Genomic DNA, 19065 nt, shown 5'->3' on the forward strand with positions numbered 1-19065 from the left:
AAGAAAGTCCTAAAAGACTTAACTGGAGATAAGTTGTTAATAGATACCATATGTCCTAAAAAGGGATTTCCCTGGTGGCTCAGACAGTAATGAATCTGCCTAAAAAGAAGACAACCCAGGTTTGATCCTTGGAGCGGGACGATCCCCTGGAGAAGGGAATGGGAAGAGTTAAAAGATGAAGAGGTTAAGGGCGCTGATGGGGTTGATGAAACCTGAGTGGCATCTAACAAGGACAGGATGGAAGGTCCTGTTCTTATTTCCAAGAATGTGTGTCCTTGAAAAGCCCCGTGACTTTCTCCAGAATAAGGAAAATTAATGAAGAGCACTAACTTCAGTGAGTATAATTCAAACCCTGCTATTAAACTGTCATTTTAATGTCCCATTTTCTTTTCTGAAAGTTTTTTGAAATAAAAATTTCTCTTCATCATGTATTTTCTTCTAAAAGTTGTATTTCTGCTACTGTGCAATAAAATAGACCATTGGGTTTTTAAACAAAGATTTTTTAAATATATGGACCATTTTTAAAGTCTTTACTGAATTTGCTACAATACTGCTTCTGTTTTATGGTTGTTTTTTTTTTTTTTTGGTCACAAGGCATATAGGATCTTAGTTCCCCGACCAGAGATTGAACCTGTGCCCTCTGCACTGGAAGGCAGAGTCTTAACCACTGGACAACCAGGGAAGTCCCCTAGACCTTTGTTTTTCGATGTGTAGGCTGTGGCCAAGTGTTAGTTGGGCTCTGGAGATTAAGGTTCAGGTATTTCATATCCATTTGGTAGTTTCCAGACATCACTCACTAGGTAAACCCCTTTCGGTCTAAACAGAGGTAAGTCTCCTACAGGCGTTTAATGGAAAAGGTCAAGGAGAGGGCTCATGGAAATAGCGTTTCTTTTTTGCTAAGGAACTTATTTATTTGTGGTCGTGCTGGGTCTTCATTGCTGAACGGGCTTTTCCCTAGTTGCGGCGAGTGGGGGCCGCTCTCCATTGCGCTGCGCCGGCGTCTCTTGTTGCGGAGCGTGTGTGCTCGCTGGTGCTTGGGGTTCAGTAGCTGCGGCGCGTGGGCCCCGTCGTCGCAACTCCCGGGCTCTGGACCACAGGTTCCGTAGCGTGGTGCATGGGCGTAGTTGCTCCGGGGCACGTGGGATCTTCCCAGATCAGGGATCAAACCCATGACTCCTGTTCCAGCGGGTGGATTCTTGACCACCAAGCCACCAGTGAAGCCCTGAAATGGTATTTCTAGTGTTTCCTAGGTCTCTTTATCTGTTCCCCTGGCCTTCTTTCTCTCGTTGCATCCTCCCACTGTGCTCCCAGTTCATTTGGTTCAGTACCATTAAGAGCAACAATGCTCCTGCTACTCCTACTAATAGCCAGGACTGACTTCCAAATTATTTTGTCCCAGGTATGCTACGAAGTGTTTCAGGAGCGTCATCTCACGAAATCTTTACGGTATGCATGTCCATGGCAAAGGAAAGATGGAGAATTTGGAAATTTGACTTTGACTTGTGTCAGCATCCTCTTCTTTTTCTGTATGGAGGAAGCATTAGAGTTTCGCATGCTCCACTTGGTGCCTGCATCCCTCACAGAACTTACGGTGGTCCCTTGTGTGTCGTCATTCCTTAAAGGGTGTTTGTTCGAAAAGTAGGTGTAACATGGCAACCGCAGACACTGTGCTTTTCAGTCTTGAGAGGCTTTGGATGTTCTGAGGTTCCCTTCTTTCTCGCTGTCCTTGTTCACGGCTATTCTGCCTGTTCTGATCATGTCCACATGTGCTGTTGCCAAGGGTCTACTGTACTAACTGCAGCAATGAGTCCCATGTCCCTGCTGCGCAGACACTCCTGCTATTGTTTTCCAGCTTTAAAAAAAAAAAGGCACAAATGATCCTATTTACAAAACAGAAATTGAGTCTCAGACGTAGCAAACAAACATGGTTTTCAAGGGGGGGTGTGGTGGGATAAACTGGGAGTTTGGGGTTGACATATACACACTGTTGTATATAAATAAGGGGCTTCCTGGTGGCTCGGGAAGATCCCCTGGAGAAGGAAATGGCACCCCACTCCAGTACTCTTGCCTGGAAAATTCCACGGATGGAGGAGCCTGGTGGGTTACAGTCCATGGGGTCGCAGAGTTGGACACGACTGAGCGACTTCACTTTCACTTTTCTCTTTCTGGTGGCTCAGAGGGTAAACAATCTCCTGCACTGCAGGAGATCTGGGTTCAATCTCTGGGTCAGAAAAATCCCCTGGGAGAAGGGAATGGCTACCACTCTCGTATTCTTGCCTGGAGAATTTCAGGGACAGAGGAGCTTTGAGAGCTGCAGTCCATGGGGTTGCAAGAGTCGGACACAACTGAGTGCTAATACTTCCATATGTAAACAGATAACAAATAAAGACCACTGTATAGCACGGGGAACTCTATTTATCACTCTGCAATGGCCTATGTAGGAAAAGCATCTAAAAAAGAGTGAAACATGAAAGTGTTAGTTGCTTAGTCATGTCTGTGCAACCCCATGGACTGCAGCCCGCCAGGCTCCTCTGTCCATGGGGTTCTCCAGGCAAGAATCCTGGAGTGGGTTGCCATGCCCTCCTCCAGAGGATCTTCCCCACCCAGGGAATGAACCCAGGTCTCCAGCATTGCAGGCGGATTTGATAGTTTACGGTGAACAATGTTGGATTCGTGATCTCCGAAGAAGAAGATTTAGCTTTGGGCCCAGGGACCAGGCTTGATCACTCAAGAGCTTTTGTGTAGCAGAGTTTTATTAAAGTATAAAAAGGGAGAGAGAAAGCTTCTGACGTAGACATCAGAAGGGGGATGGAGAGTGCCCCCCTCACTAGTGTTAGCAAGGGAGCTGTACTCTTTTTAAATTAGTTATTACAATGAATCAAAAGAATATCTCAAGGTTGTAAAAATTTTACCAGACCCACTCCCACAATTTACATTTTAGGATAACAGGATTAGAACTTAACAATAGAAAGATCCTACCAGACCCTCTCCCATAATATACATGCTAAAACATCAGGATTAGTCAGAAGGTTTTCAGGAAGGAGAAACTGTCCTCAACCAGGATACACTGTTGTTATATAATCCCTAGTACAGAGTTTAAACTGAATTGTGTAATCATCAGTTCCGGGCTTAAAGAAAAAAAATTTTTTTTATGTGACTAAGACTAAGAAATGTAGAGGAAAAAAAAAAAAGTCTGTCATTTCCTCCTCCTTGAGAATTCCAGACCCCCTATCTCCTCCTTGGGGACCCCCGACTTCTTATCAACCTGCCTAGGAATTGACTCTCTCAGATTCTTTACCGTCTGAGCCAATAGGGAAGCATATGTATAACTGACTCACTTTGCTATACACCTGAAACTAACAGAACATTGTAAATCAACTATACTCCAATAAAAAGAAATTAAAAAAAAAAGAGCCACAAGATAGCCAAAATGTTCTGCTCCTATCCAAACCATCAGATTAATGTAAAAATGTATTAGAAACATCTTATGGTTAAAAAGGATTGCAGTTTTTAACATTACGGTTCTGCTTTAAACACCAAAGAAAATTTCCTAGCAGATTTTCTTATGTGATCACTGTCTTTAACAGCATTCTTTTTAGGCCTGTGCATTTGCATAGCTTCAGAGTATCATAATTATTACATCTGTTATTCCATGGTTTCCGCTAATGATCTGCAATGGGAACTCTCCACTGTGTTAATAAGCTCTTAAAACGTATACCTTGTGAAGCATGTTTTTAAAGCATTACTTTGAGTAAGAGGCGTGGTATAAAATAATCTAAACTAATATTTTCTTAATTTAAAATAGGCACACTTAGCTCCATATCCCATGTTTTTCGTAGATACTGCTGTGCTTTCTTCTCCTACAGACAGAGTCCCTATTTTGCTTTTAACCTGAAGGCACTGTCTTCATTTAATAGAATAGCTATATATTCTTTTGGGCTTCCCTGATAGCTCAGTTGGTAAAGCATCGCCTGCAATGCAGGAGACCCCGGTTTGATTCCTGTGTCAGGAAGATCCGCTGGAGAAGGGATAGGCTCCCCACTCCAGTATTCTTGAGCTTTCCTGGTGGCTCAGCTGGTAAAGAATCTGCCTGAAATGTGGGAGACCTGGGTTGGGAAGATCCCCTGGAGAAGGGAAAGGCTACCCACTCCAGTATTCTGGCCTGGAGAATACCCTGGACTGTATAGTCCATGGAGTCTCAAAGAGTTGAATATGAGTGACTTTCATACTGCATATTCTTTGGTGCACTCGGTGGAATATTCTGTATGCAATGTGCAATGTGAATAGATGTGAGTGGATGTGTCCCAGATGCTTCACTGGTAATGCAGCTGCCTAGGGAAATCTTCTATTTTATCTTAAAAAGATGTCATAGCTCTCCTTCTCTTTCTAGTCCCAAACATTTTACCAAAAGCCTTACTTTGGCTCCAGAGTGAAACAGGCATGATTAAATTCAGGCCCTGTCACTTTCTATCCCTGGGGACTGGACAAGTTGTTTACATTTTCCAAGATGTAATTTCCAGTATGTAATTCTTAGGATTTTTGTGAAGTTGCCTGGATTTGTACTAGCTCAATAAATGTTAGCAATTATTTTTATTTTCAGTAATGTTAATAGTGGCATTTTCAGTACTAGTGAGTTATGATTTAATGCTAGATTTTTTTTTTAAACAAAAAATCATTTTAGAGTAATCTGATCATTTGGCTCATATATTTGAGGGAATTGGAGAAGAAATGACAGTAGCTAAACTTTCTTTCTCTACAGGCATATGTTTTAGAATAAGTTCAGCTAAATTGTTTAGATGGGATTCGCTGGTGGCTCAGAGGGTAAACCATCTGCCTGCAATGCGGGAGACCCAGGTTTGATCCCTGGGTCGGGAAGATCCCCTGGAGAAGGAAATGGCAACCCACTCCAGTACTCTTGCCTAAAAAAATCCTGTAGATGGAGGAGCCTGGTGGGCTACAGTCCATGGGGTCACAAAGAGTCAGACACGACTTCACTTGTTGGCAAAAAAATTTTAAAAAGTACTATATTTCAATAGCATAGAGTTTTTCTAAAACTTGAATTTCAAGTATATACATGTTGCATTTCAAGTACAAGTTATATTGAAATCTGTGGGCATATTTCCTAAAGTAATTTTAAGGACAGCATGTAGGCAGAAAGTGTTGATATAATTGATTAGGGGCCATTGGAAGAGTGAGTTTGTAGCTTTGTATTCTTGGCCGTCTTTGTTCCCTCACTATTTCTATTCATGTAACTAAGATGATATATTTTTGCTTTTCAGTCACTCAAGACTGCTTGCAGTTGATTGCAGACAGTGACACGCCTACTATACGAAAAGGTAATCAAGTATTCACAGGAACGTTTCCACTTAGAATTCAGTTCAGTCCAATTACCTGTACATTTCATGCCCAAAAATTGTATTTGAACTCCATCTCAGATCAATGATCTGCCTCAAAACTTCTTATAATCAGATTTAAGATAATAAATTCATTTAAAATGATTGGGAATAAATATTCAGGCCCCTATAATAACCTAACAAAGAGAATTACCTTTAGGACACTAATACTAGGAAATTTTAAATAATTAGCATGTGATAAAGCAAAATTAATACTAAATCAAAGTCAGCTTTTTATTTAGAAATGATTTTGGCTTCTATAATGCGTCAAGATCATCTTCAGAAATATTCATTCCCCTGTTATATTAGATCATAGAATATTTTAATGGGATGAAGATACAACTGAACATATAGACATTTATATTAATTATTTATCAAGAAGTATATAATATGTACAAGTAAATGTAACATTTTTGTGATAAATGTTCAGTGTGAAATGATTACTTTATAGATTACATGTACTGGTTAAAAACATACAATTTCCAGTTACAGTGTGGGCACCGGGGCTTAACAGTGAATAATGCATATGTGAGTCCTCATTTTCACAGAATTTAACCTTCTATGAGGGGAAAACAGAAAACAAACAAATGAACAAGTAAAATCTATCTTGCATCTCTATTTTTCACAGTGACTTTATCTTAAATGTAACCCGAATACTAAAATACTTGAAATTCTATCATTACTTGTTGTTTGACATTTTCCAAAGTCCAATGTTTGCAATTTTTATTAGGTAGCAAATTGTGTCCTAAGAATTAAAATAGAGCCAGAAGAAGATTCAAAGGACCAATGAAAAATTATAACTTGGAAAAGTGTTGTTTTACACATTTGGCCAAAACCAGAACTGCTGTTGGTCACACACCAAAGGATGCGGCCGCTCCTCCCCTGCTGGCGGCCGCTCCACACTGACCCTCCCTGGAGGGTCCCGGGGCTTATCTGGACCCTTTGCCGTGTGATGGGTTGTGACTCCAGTAAATCTCGAACATGTAAATAAATGTTAGTGTGTGTGGACGTTTCTGCAGTACTGCTTGACTGCATCCTAGAAATCTTGGTATGCTGTGTTTTTTCTTTGTCATTTGTCTCAAGATATCGCTTCGTTGGGGCTTCCCGGGTGGCCCTAGTAGTAAAGAACCTGCCTGCCAGTGCAGGAGATATGAGAAACGCGGGTGGGATCCCTGGGTGGGGAAGATCCCCTGAAGGAGGGCATGGCAACCCACTCCAGTATCTAACCTGGAGAACCCCATGGACAGAGGAGTCTGGTGGGTTACAGTCCGCAGGGTCGCAAAGAGTTGGACATGACTGAAGCAAAGCCGCTTGGCCCACACGCTGCCTGGTTACGCAAAGAATTATTTACCTTAAAAGTGCAATACTTATTTTGTTTTATATTGAACGTCAACTATTATGGTAGGTAGGAAAATATTTCCTCAAATGTGTCCACACCATAATCCCTGAAATCTGTAAGTTTATTGCTTTACCTGGCAAAAGGGACTTTGAAAATATGATTAAAATAAGGAATTGGGGCATATTATCGTGGATGACGTGGGTGTTTCCAGGTGGCACTAGTGGTAAAGAATCCGCCTGCCAATACAGGAGACCCGGGTTCAATCCCTGGGTCAGGAAGACGCCCTGGAGAAAGGAATGGCTCCCCACTCCAATATTCTTGCCTGGGAAATCTCACCGACAGAGAAGCCTGGCGGGCTACAGTCCCTGGGGTCGCAGAGAGTCAGTCACGACTGTGTGCGGCACGCAGAGATCCCCATCTAATCTCCCAGACCTCCACCAACCCCGTGCTCTGGACTCGGGTGGCCCCAGTACAACCACAGAGGCCCTTCTCCAGGGGCTTAGGGGGTCAGAGGCAGAGGAGGGGAGAATTCAGAGTGATGAGACGGCTGCCTGTGGGGCCGGGGGGCTGCAAGCCCAGGAAAGCAGGCCAAGTGTAGAGGCTGGGGGAGTGGAGGGCTGGACATCCCAGCGTTCAGAAGGAGCACTGACCTGCCAGCAGCTTGACTCTTGCCCAGGGAGACTTCTGATGTTTGAAACGAGAGATGATAAATGTGTGTTGTTTTAAGCCACTGTGTGTGGTAATTTGTTACAGCTGTAATAAGAAATTAATGACGGTCCTCTGAATCAACTTTCCCTGACACATAATAGGCCTTTAAAGACTGCAGTAGTGCCAAGGGGTTGCTCTGCTTGAATTTTTCTTGCTTTAGTTATGTCTCTCTGGGTTCTAATTATGTATACGCTGGTGATTTTTTTTTGGCTGTGCCGGATCTTAATTGCGGAATGTAGGGTCTTCTGTCTTCATTGCAGCACGCGGGATCCTCAGTTGCAGCCTGCAGGCTCTTAGCTGTGGCATGCAGGATCCAGGTCCCTGTCCGGGGACTGAACCTGGGCCCCCTGCATCGGGAGCACGGTCTTAGCCGCTGGACCACCAGAGAAGTTCCCGTGCCGTTAATTCTTTACCTGTTTTTTTATTTCCTATACTTCTACAACTTTTCTCAAAGTCTTAATGCTTTCTTTATTTCCCTCTCACTTTGTTTTGTGCAGAGCCTATTTTTCCCTTCTGAAACTTTTATGTTCTTCTAAGTGAGCTTTTTTCCCGCCTAATTTCCCGAATCCTCTTAGCTGGCAGCTGACACGGTATTGTCTGTAGATTCCTGCATGTATACGAGAGACTCATCACCTTCCGTGAGTTGATTTTTTGCTGACTCTTTGTGAACTTTGCTGCCTCCTGGGCCTTGACCATTTCCTCGGCTTCTCCTCCTGACTTTTACGCTCAGCTTCGGCGTGACCTCAGTGGCTTCCGGCCTCCCTTGGAGTTATTTTGGAGGATGTGGACATCAGTCTAGATCAGACCACAGACATCAATCTGTTTCTTGCAAGGGCTTACGGGAGGTGAAAAGGGAGAGAGGCGATTCCCACAGTCAGGTTGATAGCGGAAGTCTCTTTCGGTTTTTCAACATAATGATTTCATAGAGGCAGTGATGAGATTTAATCTCACGGTAGAATTTGACACTTGATAAGTCCCTCCTTTTATTAAAGAGATTTGATTGTTGACTTTTATTTTTGGCTGCCCTGGGTCTTCATTGCTGCGTGCGGGCTTTCTCCAGCTGCGGCGAGAGGGGTCTGCTCTCCCGTTGCGGTGTGCAGCCTTTTCACGGCGGTGACTTCTCGTTTCAGAGCACAGGGTCCAGGGTGCGGGCGCGGTGGTCGTGGCACACGGGCCTCCTTGCCCCTCAGCGTGTGGGATCTTCCTGGGCCAGGGATCGAATCCGTGTCCCCTGCGCTGACAGGCGGATTCTTAACCACTGGACCATCAGGGAAATCCTCCCTTCTTTTCAAAGCACGTGCTCTTCTTGGTTTGTTTCTCCAGCCATGTTCCTTGCTTTTTTACCCACTGCTTTTTTTTAAACTTTTAAAAAGGTTCCTTCACTGTGGGTGTTTTTCAGACCTCTGACGCAGCCCCCTTATCTTCATTCTGGTTTCTTCCCAGCCTTAAGCCCTCTATGTTGTCACTTAACAGCCGTGTGTGATGGCCGCAATGCAGATCTTTAGGCCAGCAGACTTTCCTGAGATCCAAGCCTATTTATACCTCTGTCCATTGAACACCTCTTCCCGAGGATCTTGGTGACATCTCAGGGTGAACTCTGGACTTTTCCCCTACATCTGGTCCTCTTCCTGTATCCCCTGTTCCAGTAAGTCTGCTGACTGCGCCTTTAGTTGTTCAGTCCAGAATTCTGGGTGTCATTCCTGACTGCTTCCTTGAAGCCAGTGCATTAAGCTCAAAACTTTATTGGTGATTCCTCATATATGTCATTTGAGCTGATCTGTTTCTCTTCATTTCCACTTCACCCTCCTGGTACAAACCCCCATCATCTCTCACCTCGGCTGGTTTCCTTGCTTCCAGTTTTGCACTTTTCTCAACTGGGAGCGACACGGCGGTGTTTCTAAAACACAGACGTCGTCATTTCTCTCCACTGCACACAGCCCTGCGGGGCCTCCCGTCTCCCTTCTGGGGGCTCAGCCTGTGTGGCTCTGCCTGGCTGATTTCTTTTTCTGTGGGTTTTCCTAGTCCTGTCTCAGCTACAAAGTCATACACCTACTGTGGATTTCACTGCCAGACATATGTGTCCAAGTAAAAAGTAAATCCCTGTTTCTTGACTTGCCTCACTTAATCTGTCTTCAGAAATATTATCAGTATCTTCTCCTTTAAAACTATTTCCAGGAATTTTAAGATAATAAAATAGAAAATCAAGAGAAGTAGCCAAGTGTGATAGCTGTGATTGACAGCTGCTGTCTGAAGCCTTTATGGTTAATTATTTAAGGAAGTAACACTGGAAGTATAAATAATTGGGAGGATGTTTCCTTTTCATAAAATAAAATAAAAAACAAACATTAGCAAAGTAGATGTGATTTTCCTATAAAAATGTATTGTCCTAAAATTTATCTACAAGTCTTTCACATATATCAGAATAGGAAAGATCTACTCTTAAAAGCAGGCATTTTCAGAAATACGTGTGAATTATTTTTATACTTGAATACTGTCATTTTAATTTAATTTCACATATTAATGTACACAGTAATTTGTTAAGTTTTCAAAGACATTTAAATACATCAAGTATTTAAAGCTGAGTGGAGCTGGGAAGTTCACACTTTATATACCAAAATATATTAGTATTTTAGCTGTTGGAAACAAAATTAAGCATTAATGCTCCTAGTATTTACCTTCACTGACTGAAATAAAACCCCACAATATAAGAACTGTGAATTGAGTTTATTCAGTGTCTTACTGAGGACTATAGCCCAGAAAACAGCCTCTCAGACTGCTCTGAGAAACTATTTCAAAGTAAGGGAGAAGCCTGGATTTATGTAATTTTTTTTAATAGCAAAAGATTACTGCTAATCAGAAAGAAACAAAGAAAAGACATCTAAATTCAATGATTTTAGTGCTTTTCTATGTACACGGAGGAGGTGCAAGAATCTGGGGTCATTGAAATCTTTCCTTTCCACATTCTTAAATATCTACTGTGAGGAGTGATTCATATTAGCTTAGAGAAGCTTTCTATAGAATAGACATTTAGTGCATGTTTTCTTGTTAGCATGTATCTATCCGTGGTCTAACTAGCATGCAAAAAAACCCTAAGTTTTAATGTGTAGAAACATACTATGTATGCTTACATTTATAATTACTTTACCTTTTAATTGATTTTTTAGTGTATTTTCTTAAATTTAAAGCTCACTTAGCAGCACAGATTGATGGAGTGCACGCTGTGGGCTCGGCTCCATCCTGGCCTCTGGGTTTCCAGCTGTCCCTGTGGGACAGTCGTTGGCTTGGCCTCAATGTCAGCAACAGGGATCTATGCGTGCTCAGCGGTGTCTGACTCTTTACAGCCCAATGGACTGTAGCCTACCAGGCTCCTCGGTCCATGGAATTTTACAAGCAAGCATACTGGAGTGGGTTGCCATCCCCTACACCAAGGGATCTTCCCAACTCAGGGATCGAACCCACATCTCTTGAGTCTCCTGCATTGGCAGGTGGATTCTTTACCACTTACACTGGATGGAGTGTAATCCAAGTGTGTGTGTGTGTGTGTTTGTGTGTGTGCATGCTCTATTGTATGTGGGCAGGGTTGGGGGAGAAATGTACACAGTACATAAAAACAAGTAAGTGATTCTCTCTCATTAACAAGAATATTTCCAGCAAGATAAGATGAAGTGCCAAAAATAAAAGAGAAAATAAGAATATAAGCCTAATAAGGACTTGCTTTTCTTTCTCTTCTGACAATATAGCAGTGAGATTTTGTAAGAACTGGCTAACTTTATAGGTATAAGTATGGTATAGAGAAATGGGGGATCAATGTAAAGTACAGTAAACAAAATTTATAGTCGATAAATATGTCTAGTCAGAATATAAACATGCAGACTTAAAAATACGTGTTTCACTTCAAGATTTCTTATTACCTCTCTGATGGAGAGTGTTTCATTTCCCAGAGATTCAGCAACCAGGTAGTAAGATGCTTTTAAAGCATGGAGTGCTAGTGACTAATTTCATAGTACCATGATTAGGATTTCTTTAAATACATATTTGCTGCATTTGGTTTGGGTCAGGCATCATTTAAGTCCCTGAGGAAACAGCAGGGAACTAAACATGAACAGTCCCCAAGCTCAGAGAAGTTGGAATCTAAGATATGTGTGGCTCTGAAGGGGGAAAAGAAGCCCTCTGTGTTCAGAGTGTCGAATAAAACATGAAAATAATTACCTTCAGTCATCAGCTTGTATTTATAATTTTTAATAATAACAACCCTGATATTAATTCTTCCCCGTGTTTTCAGAACCCTTCGTTAAAGAATGCTGTGGGCACATGATCTCTAAACAGAATTTAAAGCTACATCATTATAATCTTTTCCCCAGAATAATGTTGTATGAAAACAGGCGATGATGAGGTTACCTCTGTTCTGTGTAACTGGGGGGGTCTTTATTGGTGGATTGTCGTTACCCAGGGTGGCACCAGATGGTTTTCACAAAAGGAAGTGGTTTCTCGGAGACCATCTTTGGGAACAGAAAGTTGGGGGGATCGGGCTGCTCCCTGTGTGGGAACTTAGGAGAGGGGGGGTGAGCTGTAGGGGCCCCCCCTTGCTGCCTCATCTCTCCTTTCTACCACCTCCTCCCCCGCCCCCCTGCCCCCTGCCAAAGAAGGGTAGAGGAAAATTTTCTTCCTCCCCAACAGAATCAAAGAGAAACTGCAAATCTCTATCGGTGTGTTATTCAGAGACCTTTCTTTGGCCTCAAACTCTCCCATCCAGACTAGACATTATTATGAAAGTTGCTAAAATACAGAAGGAATCAAAACCCCAGACATTACATATGAAGCGCTTGCTTTCAAGTTCCTGTATCTGATAGCTGGCCTGGGTGAGTATGTAAATGATGCTGAGAAACCGCCGGAGGATAGTCATTTTTTTAAAAGATGAACGTCTCCTCTAAGTTTCAGACTTAGGTTAGTAACTAAGCATGTTATCAAAAGGTATATGTGTCAGGTCCGGCTGCTCGCCGCTCAAAAGCCAAAAACCAAGCCAGTTGGTGGAAAGAAAAGTTTGCCTTATTTCAGATGCTGGCAACTTGTGGGGGAGAGAGGTGGACATCTGTCCACTCCCCCCTTCCCTAACAAACGGGGGTGAGAACTTTTATAGACAGAGTCAGGGGTGGGGGTGGGGGGCTACATGCAGAAACAGCGCAGTCGTCTCTGACAGGCATCTGCAGAGTGGTCCTCAGCGGTCTGACCAGCGTCATCCTGGTCGTTTCAGGCACAGCCTTCAGTCCCGGGCGCACCTGTCCCATTTCTCTGCGGTCAGTTCTCAGAACTGGGGCAGCTCGTGTCCTGGTTCAGCCTGGTCATCCTCCACCTGGGGTTTCAGTGTCTATAAGACAACTCACAGGATGTGGCTCAGAATATCATCTATAGCCCTTGAGAAAGAGCTAAATGTCCTTGATGGTGCTTAATGACTATTATTATTTAGTCTCCTTAGACTGTTCTCCTCTGTTGCAGCATTTCTCACTGCTCTGATTAAACTTATTCTTTGACGGAAGTTTTCCACAGAAAAAAGGCAGGCATGGTTGGGGGTCAAGGGTCATAGAGTCCTGCTCTGTTTCAAGTGGAGGTGAAAAACTGCGTTTCTCAGTGGTTTTCTTCCTTAAAAACTGTTCTCTTCATTGTAGGAGCATACACCTTTGTTCCTTGGCTTCTCAGCTTTAAAAGAGGAAGAGCCCTAGAAGAAAAAGAGAATAAGATTTTGGTCAAAGAGACAGGCTACTTCTTTATCTACGGTCAGGTAGGTTCGACCCTGCGCCCACCGCCGCTGTCCGATGCCCCCATTTCGTGCTGACTTCTGACAGAGTTCTTTGGTTTGTTCCCCAGGTTTTATACACCGATAACACGTTTGCCATGGGACACCTAATACAGAGGAAAAAAGTCCATGTCTTTGGGGACGAACTGAGTCTGGTGACTTTGTTTCGATGTATTCAAAACATGCCTGAAACACTACCCAATAATTCCTGTTACTCAGCTGGTAAATAATAGTTCTATATACATAGACAGAAAGACAGTCCTCAGTGTACTGTGTGGTTTTTGTGATCTCGAATGATAAGTTAGTCTGTTTTGATAGAGACAGATGCAATCATTACTTTAGATTTTAATTTGATTATTAGCTAACTAATTAATAATAAGTTTGTCATTTTTATGTACATTTAGAAAGGGCAGTAGCTCCACAGTGATCCACTCTAGGGTGAGCTGTGTTTCCTTGGAGCTGCGAGAAGAGTGCTTACATCATAGGAGAAGGATGACCTGTGCCAGGCACATCCCCCTGAGCTCCCTGCTCTAATCCTCCTCAAGGAAGGGGGGTGGGGCCTGGGACACAGAGAGGTAGGCACACCTTGTCCGGGGCTGCCCGGCTGGTCAACTCCAGACTTGGTTTCAATCAGCCAGTCTGCCCTGAGCGGGAGTCAGGGAATCTCGCCTCTTCTTTACCTCCCTCCTGTGGAAGAAATGCCCTTTGGCCAGTTTTGAATGTCAGGTCCAGAGGCACTGTTCTCTTCTGGGGTCACTGGCCACCGGATGGATACGGTTGGGATGCGAAAGGGTAGGAGTGAGCCTGCTTTTCAACTCAGGGCCAGAGGACTGGACAGAAAAGGGAACGTGCGAGCTGTCTTCATTTCAGGTCTTTTGGGGCTGTAATCGCTGTCCGTTATTGTTGTTGTTCAGCCGCTAAGCCACGTCTAACTCTTTGGAACCCATAGGCTGCAGCACGCCAGGCTCCCCTGTCCTTCATTAATCTCCCGGAGTTTGCTCAAATTCACGTCCACTGAGTCAGTGATGTCATCCAACCATCTCAGCCAAATGAATTGCCATCAAAGCCTTCATTTCATTTGGGGATAATTTCAAACTAATCAAGGCCAGTACTTGAAGAAAAAAAAAAGTTGCCTTAAACACATTTATTTCTCTCTGGTGGTTTTGACAGCTCCACTCATGACCCCAAGGAAGGTCCTCCCTTCCAGACAGCATGAATGACAGTGTGGAACATGAGTGGGGGTTGGCTGTGTGATCTGAAGCTGTGTGTTCCAAAGGCTCTTACTGAGAAATGCACAAGGAATCAAGACAGAAAGGATAGCAGAGAAGCTGGTCATCCTGGACCTGCAGCCATAAATAGCTTTGACGGGGTGTTGAGGAAGTTTGCTTAGATTTGAATTCCCTAATTTTCATAGAGAACTGCTACCCTGCAGCCTGTGGTAACCAGTATTTCTTGTTGCAAAATATCTGTAAATAGTGAGGTCACTTCAGCCTGTTGTTTATTTACATTAATTAGCACTTAGAGCTTTACAACATACTCCTTTATAAATTTTTCTGATCATCAGCTCCTCCATGTTACTTTCTAGCCTTATTATTTTTTAAGAATAAATAACTTGACCTTAAAGATATTTCTCAGTGCTAATAGCTTAGCATCACTTACAAAAAGGGTTCTCTAGGAAATTTCAGGTTTGCAGTTTTTATCTGTTCTAGAGCAAATTTGTTTAAAATCATTAAAAGCTACACATTGGTGTATAAAGTGTTTCCATAATAATCTGAAAAAAATTAAAATGGTCCATTTGAAGAGCCCAGTATCACACCAAGGAACCTTTCTTGTACATGAAACTGAATCTTAATTCATCATGTCATTAACAAATTAGCGATTGCTACCATCTGGAAGAACTGAAATAGCCAGTAACTCAGTGTTGAAATTTTAAGTAGGACCTACTTTGAAAAGTAGCTAATTCACACCGACTTTGAGAGTTACTGTTACCAAATAATCTGTGATCTATAGCCTTTGTCAAATTATTAGATTATCTTGAATAACTGTGACAATGACTAATCCATTCAACAAATCACTTCAATCTTTTTTTTTTTTTTTACTACTTAATGTAATCACCAAACACCATGGGAAAGAGTGCACTTTACCCTTAATAATATCTAAGTTCTTCTGTTACTGTTTGTTACTATCTGTCTTGGTCTGTTATCAAAAAACAAGATCCTGGAAGACAGACGCTTTGATCATTCTGATCACTGCCCCATACATGTCTGCGAAGGTGTCTGGGATATCTGAAATGTTCAGTGAATAAACACTCACTGGCTGTAGTTGGGGGAAACCCAGGTGTTTGGGGCTTGACAGTGGAATTGAGGTTAAGGTAGATGTGTCTCTGTAAATACATTTTCACGGCTTGCTCATGAAATAGGGCGACTGCTCTTAAAATTATTAGTTCAAAGTTTGACAGTTCAGTTGTGTCAACATGATGTTTGTTTGTTCCTCGGTTTTCTTCTCTGCCTCTCCTCCTCTTAATTTTTTTTCTTCATATTTTTCTTTTAAAATGGGGTCAGGAATGACCTGATATACTGAGTGTAGTTCCTGAGTTGCATTTTGTATTCCTGAATCACAGGCTACGTAATTGTAAATTAGGCACATGCAGATTAATTGATCAGTTCCGAGAAGCTAATTATCTTGTTACTTTTGATTATAAAGACAGGTTATGGTCATTTAAGGAAACACAAAATATAAAGGACTATAAAAAGCAATCTGAGTGACTCCTAATTCCATAGTCTGGACTCTACAGAAAGACTCTGCTAGCAGATGTGTTTTGTTAATAAGTGGTGTTTTGTTTTTTACTTTCTAATAATTCACACATTATATGCACATTTGAAGCATATTTAGGGCTATGCAGTGTGTGTGCATGCATATTTTTCTATTTTTATTTAACATTATTTTTTAAAGTTTCCCTTGTCAGTGAAGTGAAGCAAAGCCGCTTTTAACTTTATAATATTCCATCTTGGGATGTGCTATGATTTACTAAACTTTTTTTCTTATAGTTAGACTTTTGGTTCATATTTGGATGCTCCGTTTTATCAACAGTAGGTGATATTGGGTTGGCATAAAGTTCCCTCGGGTTTCTCCATAACATCTTGCAGAAAAAACCATGCGAACATGTTGGCCGACCCCACATATTCGTGTGTCTGTTATAACTCCTTCTGCTCATTTCTTTTACTATTTTTTAAAAAAAAATTTTTAGGCAAGTAGAATAATAACTGGTCTAGAAACCCACTGCTGTAATGTGAAAAGTGAACGCCTGTGTGAAATGTTTTTCTCAAAACCAAGTCGTCGTCTTTAACGTTCTGCCCTCCCCTCTTCTTTGCCTGCACAACGGCTTCAAGTTGTTGCCAATCATTCCTCTGCAGGCATCGCGAAGCTGGAGGAAGGAGATGAACTCCAACTGGCAATACCCCGGGAAGATGCTAAGATATCCCGAGATGGAGATGGCACGTTTTTTGGAGCCCTGAAGCTTCTGTGACCTGCTCACACCTCGTGTGTGGCTCTTTTCTTCCCTTCTCTGTGCCTCTAGAGAGAGAGCACTTAACTGGAAATACCAGAAGGAAAACAAAGTAGTTACCATAGCCTTTTCTGGGAGCTGTTTGTTTGGTTTGCTGCAACTGGACCAAAACAGGAAATTTAACAGACAACCACAGCCAAAGGGTGTCATGTGAATTACGAGAACTAGAGCCCATTTACGGAAAAATAGAATTAGGAAGACTTACACTATAATGCCACGTTGAACAACTTAGTGCTTCTTGCCTTGGAAGAAGCACAAGATTCAAAGGGGCGGTGATCGTTTCTTCCAGAATGATATTCCACTGTTTGCTGTGCAACAGAGCCTGTGACTGTAGGACATGAAGACATTGGGGGGAAATCTCAGGATTTATCCTCTATTTTTATGTTAAATACCCTCTTCTATTAATACTGAGGAAACGAAAAAAAAAAGGTAGAGGAATCTTGCATTCTGTACATGAAAAAGTAACTAAAAGTTGAAGTTTAAATATCGTATTAGATAATCGGACTCAAAATAGGATACTGGTACTATTTAAGTCTTTTAGGTTTATTTCAAGTTTGCAGTTCTAGCTCTAATATTATACGTTACCCGCTGGAACACTCTGTGACATGTTTCACAGAAGGAAAATCATTCTCTCATGTGCCTACACTTCAGAGTATTTTTTACAGCTAATTTCAGTTACTTTGGAAACTTTTAATATAATTTCAACTCATGCATGTAAACGTTCATTGAAAAAAGTAACCCTCGTGGTTTTTCATAATAAAAATCTGCCATAGAACTTAATAAATACAGTTGTAATAATGTAATATCATCTCCCTATATTTCCTTTCTTCTGTTTTAAACTGCTGCTATTGTAGTTCACATATCCCAGCCTTTAAAAAATACTCATGTTAATAGCTTTACAGAAGTTGAGGATTAATTAAAGTTCTTGGCATCCTGAGTAGGGCATATACCATGTGCTGTTCTAAAGACTGTTGTTGTTTTTGTTGTTCAGTCACTAAGTTGTGTCTGACTCTTTGTGACCCCACTATCACACGCCAAAAGACACTGTCCTGATTTTCATTTTATAAAGAACCATTTTTGAGAATATCATAATACTTATCTTACATAACATCATTTGTTTCACTTATCTTTTTAAAATGTCATCAGTTTACACAGTTTACTTCATTGTTCAAACAGATGGAAAAACAGACCCTCGTTCAAACAGATGGAAAAACCTTCCCCAGTTTACATTAAAATATTTTTAAAGGTATTTTTTCAAAACAAACTTGTTGGTATTTCGTGTCTAAAATTAAACTTTGTTCAGCATTCTGATTCCTATAGTTTCAGCTTTGGGGTTAAAATAAAATATGTTCTGCAATTTATTTGTTTTACAATATTATAATGAAAAAAGAAGTGATAGGTGGGGTAGAAGTTTCGATACTAGAAGGAAGTTAGGGAGATTCTTAGTGTTGCTGCTAGTTGGATTGCCAAATAAAAAACGTCAGTGCCTTTGCCTCATTTTTGAATTGTCTTATACCATTCATCTTTTGGTTTCTCTCTGTAACACTGAATGTTGTATAAAAATTAGGTGCACAAAGCGAATGATATTCAATACCCTGTGATAAACCATAATGGAAAAGAGTATGAAAAAAAATGTATATATGTGTACAATTGAGTCACTCTGCTGTATAGAAATTAACACAATATTGTAAATCAATCATACTTCAATTAAAAAAGACTAAAATGATAAAAAAATAGGTGCATAAATGATAAAACATTATAAAGTAGTGTGTGTATGTGTGTTAGTTTGTGATGTAAAATATCTGAAATCATAAATATGTTTTTTTATTTCAAAAAGAATTTGTTTACTTCAATACTATATATATGAAGTTATACATTAAATATTTCTTAGGACCTGGGTTAAATAAGGGCTTCCCAAGTGGAGCTAATGGTAAAGGACCGTCTTGCTGATGCAGGAAATGTAAGAAATGCAGATTTGATCCCTGGTGGGGAAGGTCCCCTGGAGGAGGGCATGGCAGCCCACTCCAGGATTCTTGCCTGGAGAGTCTCACGGACAGAGGAGCCTGGCGGGCTACGGTCCATGGGGCTGCAGAGTCGGACACAACTGAAGCGACTTAACTGAAACACGCACAGGTTAAATAAAGATAATACGATGATGACAGGCTTGGGCCATAGGCTCTTGTAATCTACAGCTTGCAGTGTTTTGCTTTTTAAATGACTTAGTACATTTTGTCAGCAGATGTGGAATTCAGCCACATAAAATAGTTTT

At 41.5% G+C, this 19065-nt stretch overlaps 1 protein-coding gene across 3 annotated transcripts in view; it reads left to right on the forward strand.

Moving 5' to 3' along the window:
* TNFSF13B (TNF superfamily member 13b) overlaps nucleotides 1–18572 on the forward strand; it is a 30453-nt gene extending 11881 nt beyond the window's left edge. For 2 of the 3 annotated variants that reach the window (XM_061133093.1, XM_061133094.1), the window contains exons 3-6: nucleotides 5280–5336; nucleotides 13104–13216; nucleotides 13303–13453; nucleotides 16645–18569. In XM_061133093.1, coding sequence (XP_060989076.1) covers nucleotides 5280–5336; nucleotides 13104–13216; nucleotides 13303–13453; nucleotides 16645–16757 — 434 coding nt within the window. In that variant the 3' untranslated portion in view covers nucleotides 16758–18569. Of the gene's footprint in view, nucleotides 1–5279; nucleotides 5337–13103; nucleotides 13217–13302; nucleotides 13454–16644 lie in introns of all 3 variants that reach the window. The other variant, XM_061133095.1, reaches the window with a different exon arrangement.
* The last annotated feature ends 493 nt before the right edge of the window (nucleotides 18573–19065 follow it).

This window comes from Dama dama, chromosome 30 (genome assembly GCF_033118175.1).
Source record: "Dama dama isolate Ldn47 chromosome 30, ASM3311817v1, whole genome shotgun sequence".
NCBI classification, from domain to species: domain Eukaryota; kingdom Metazoa; phylum Chordata; class Mammalia; order Artiodactyla; family Cervidae; genus Dama; species Dama dama.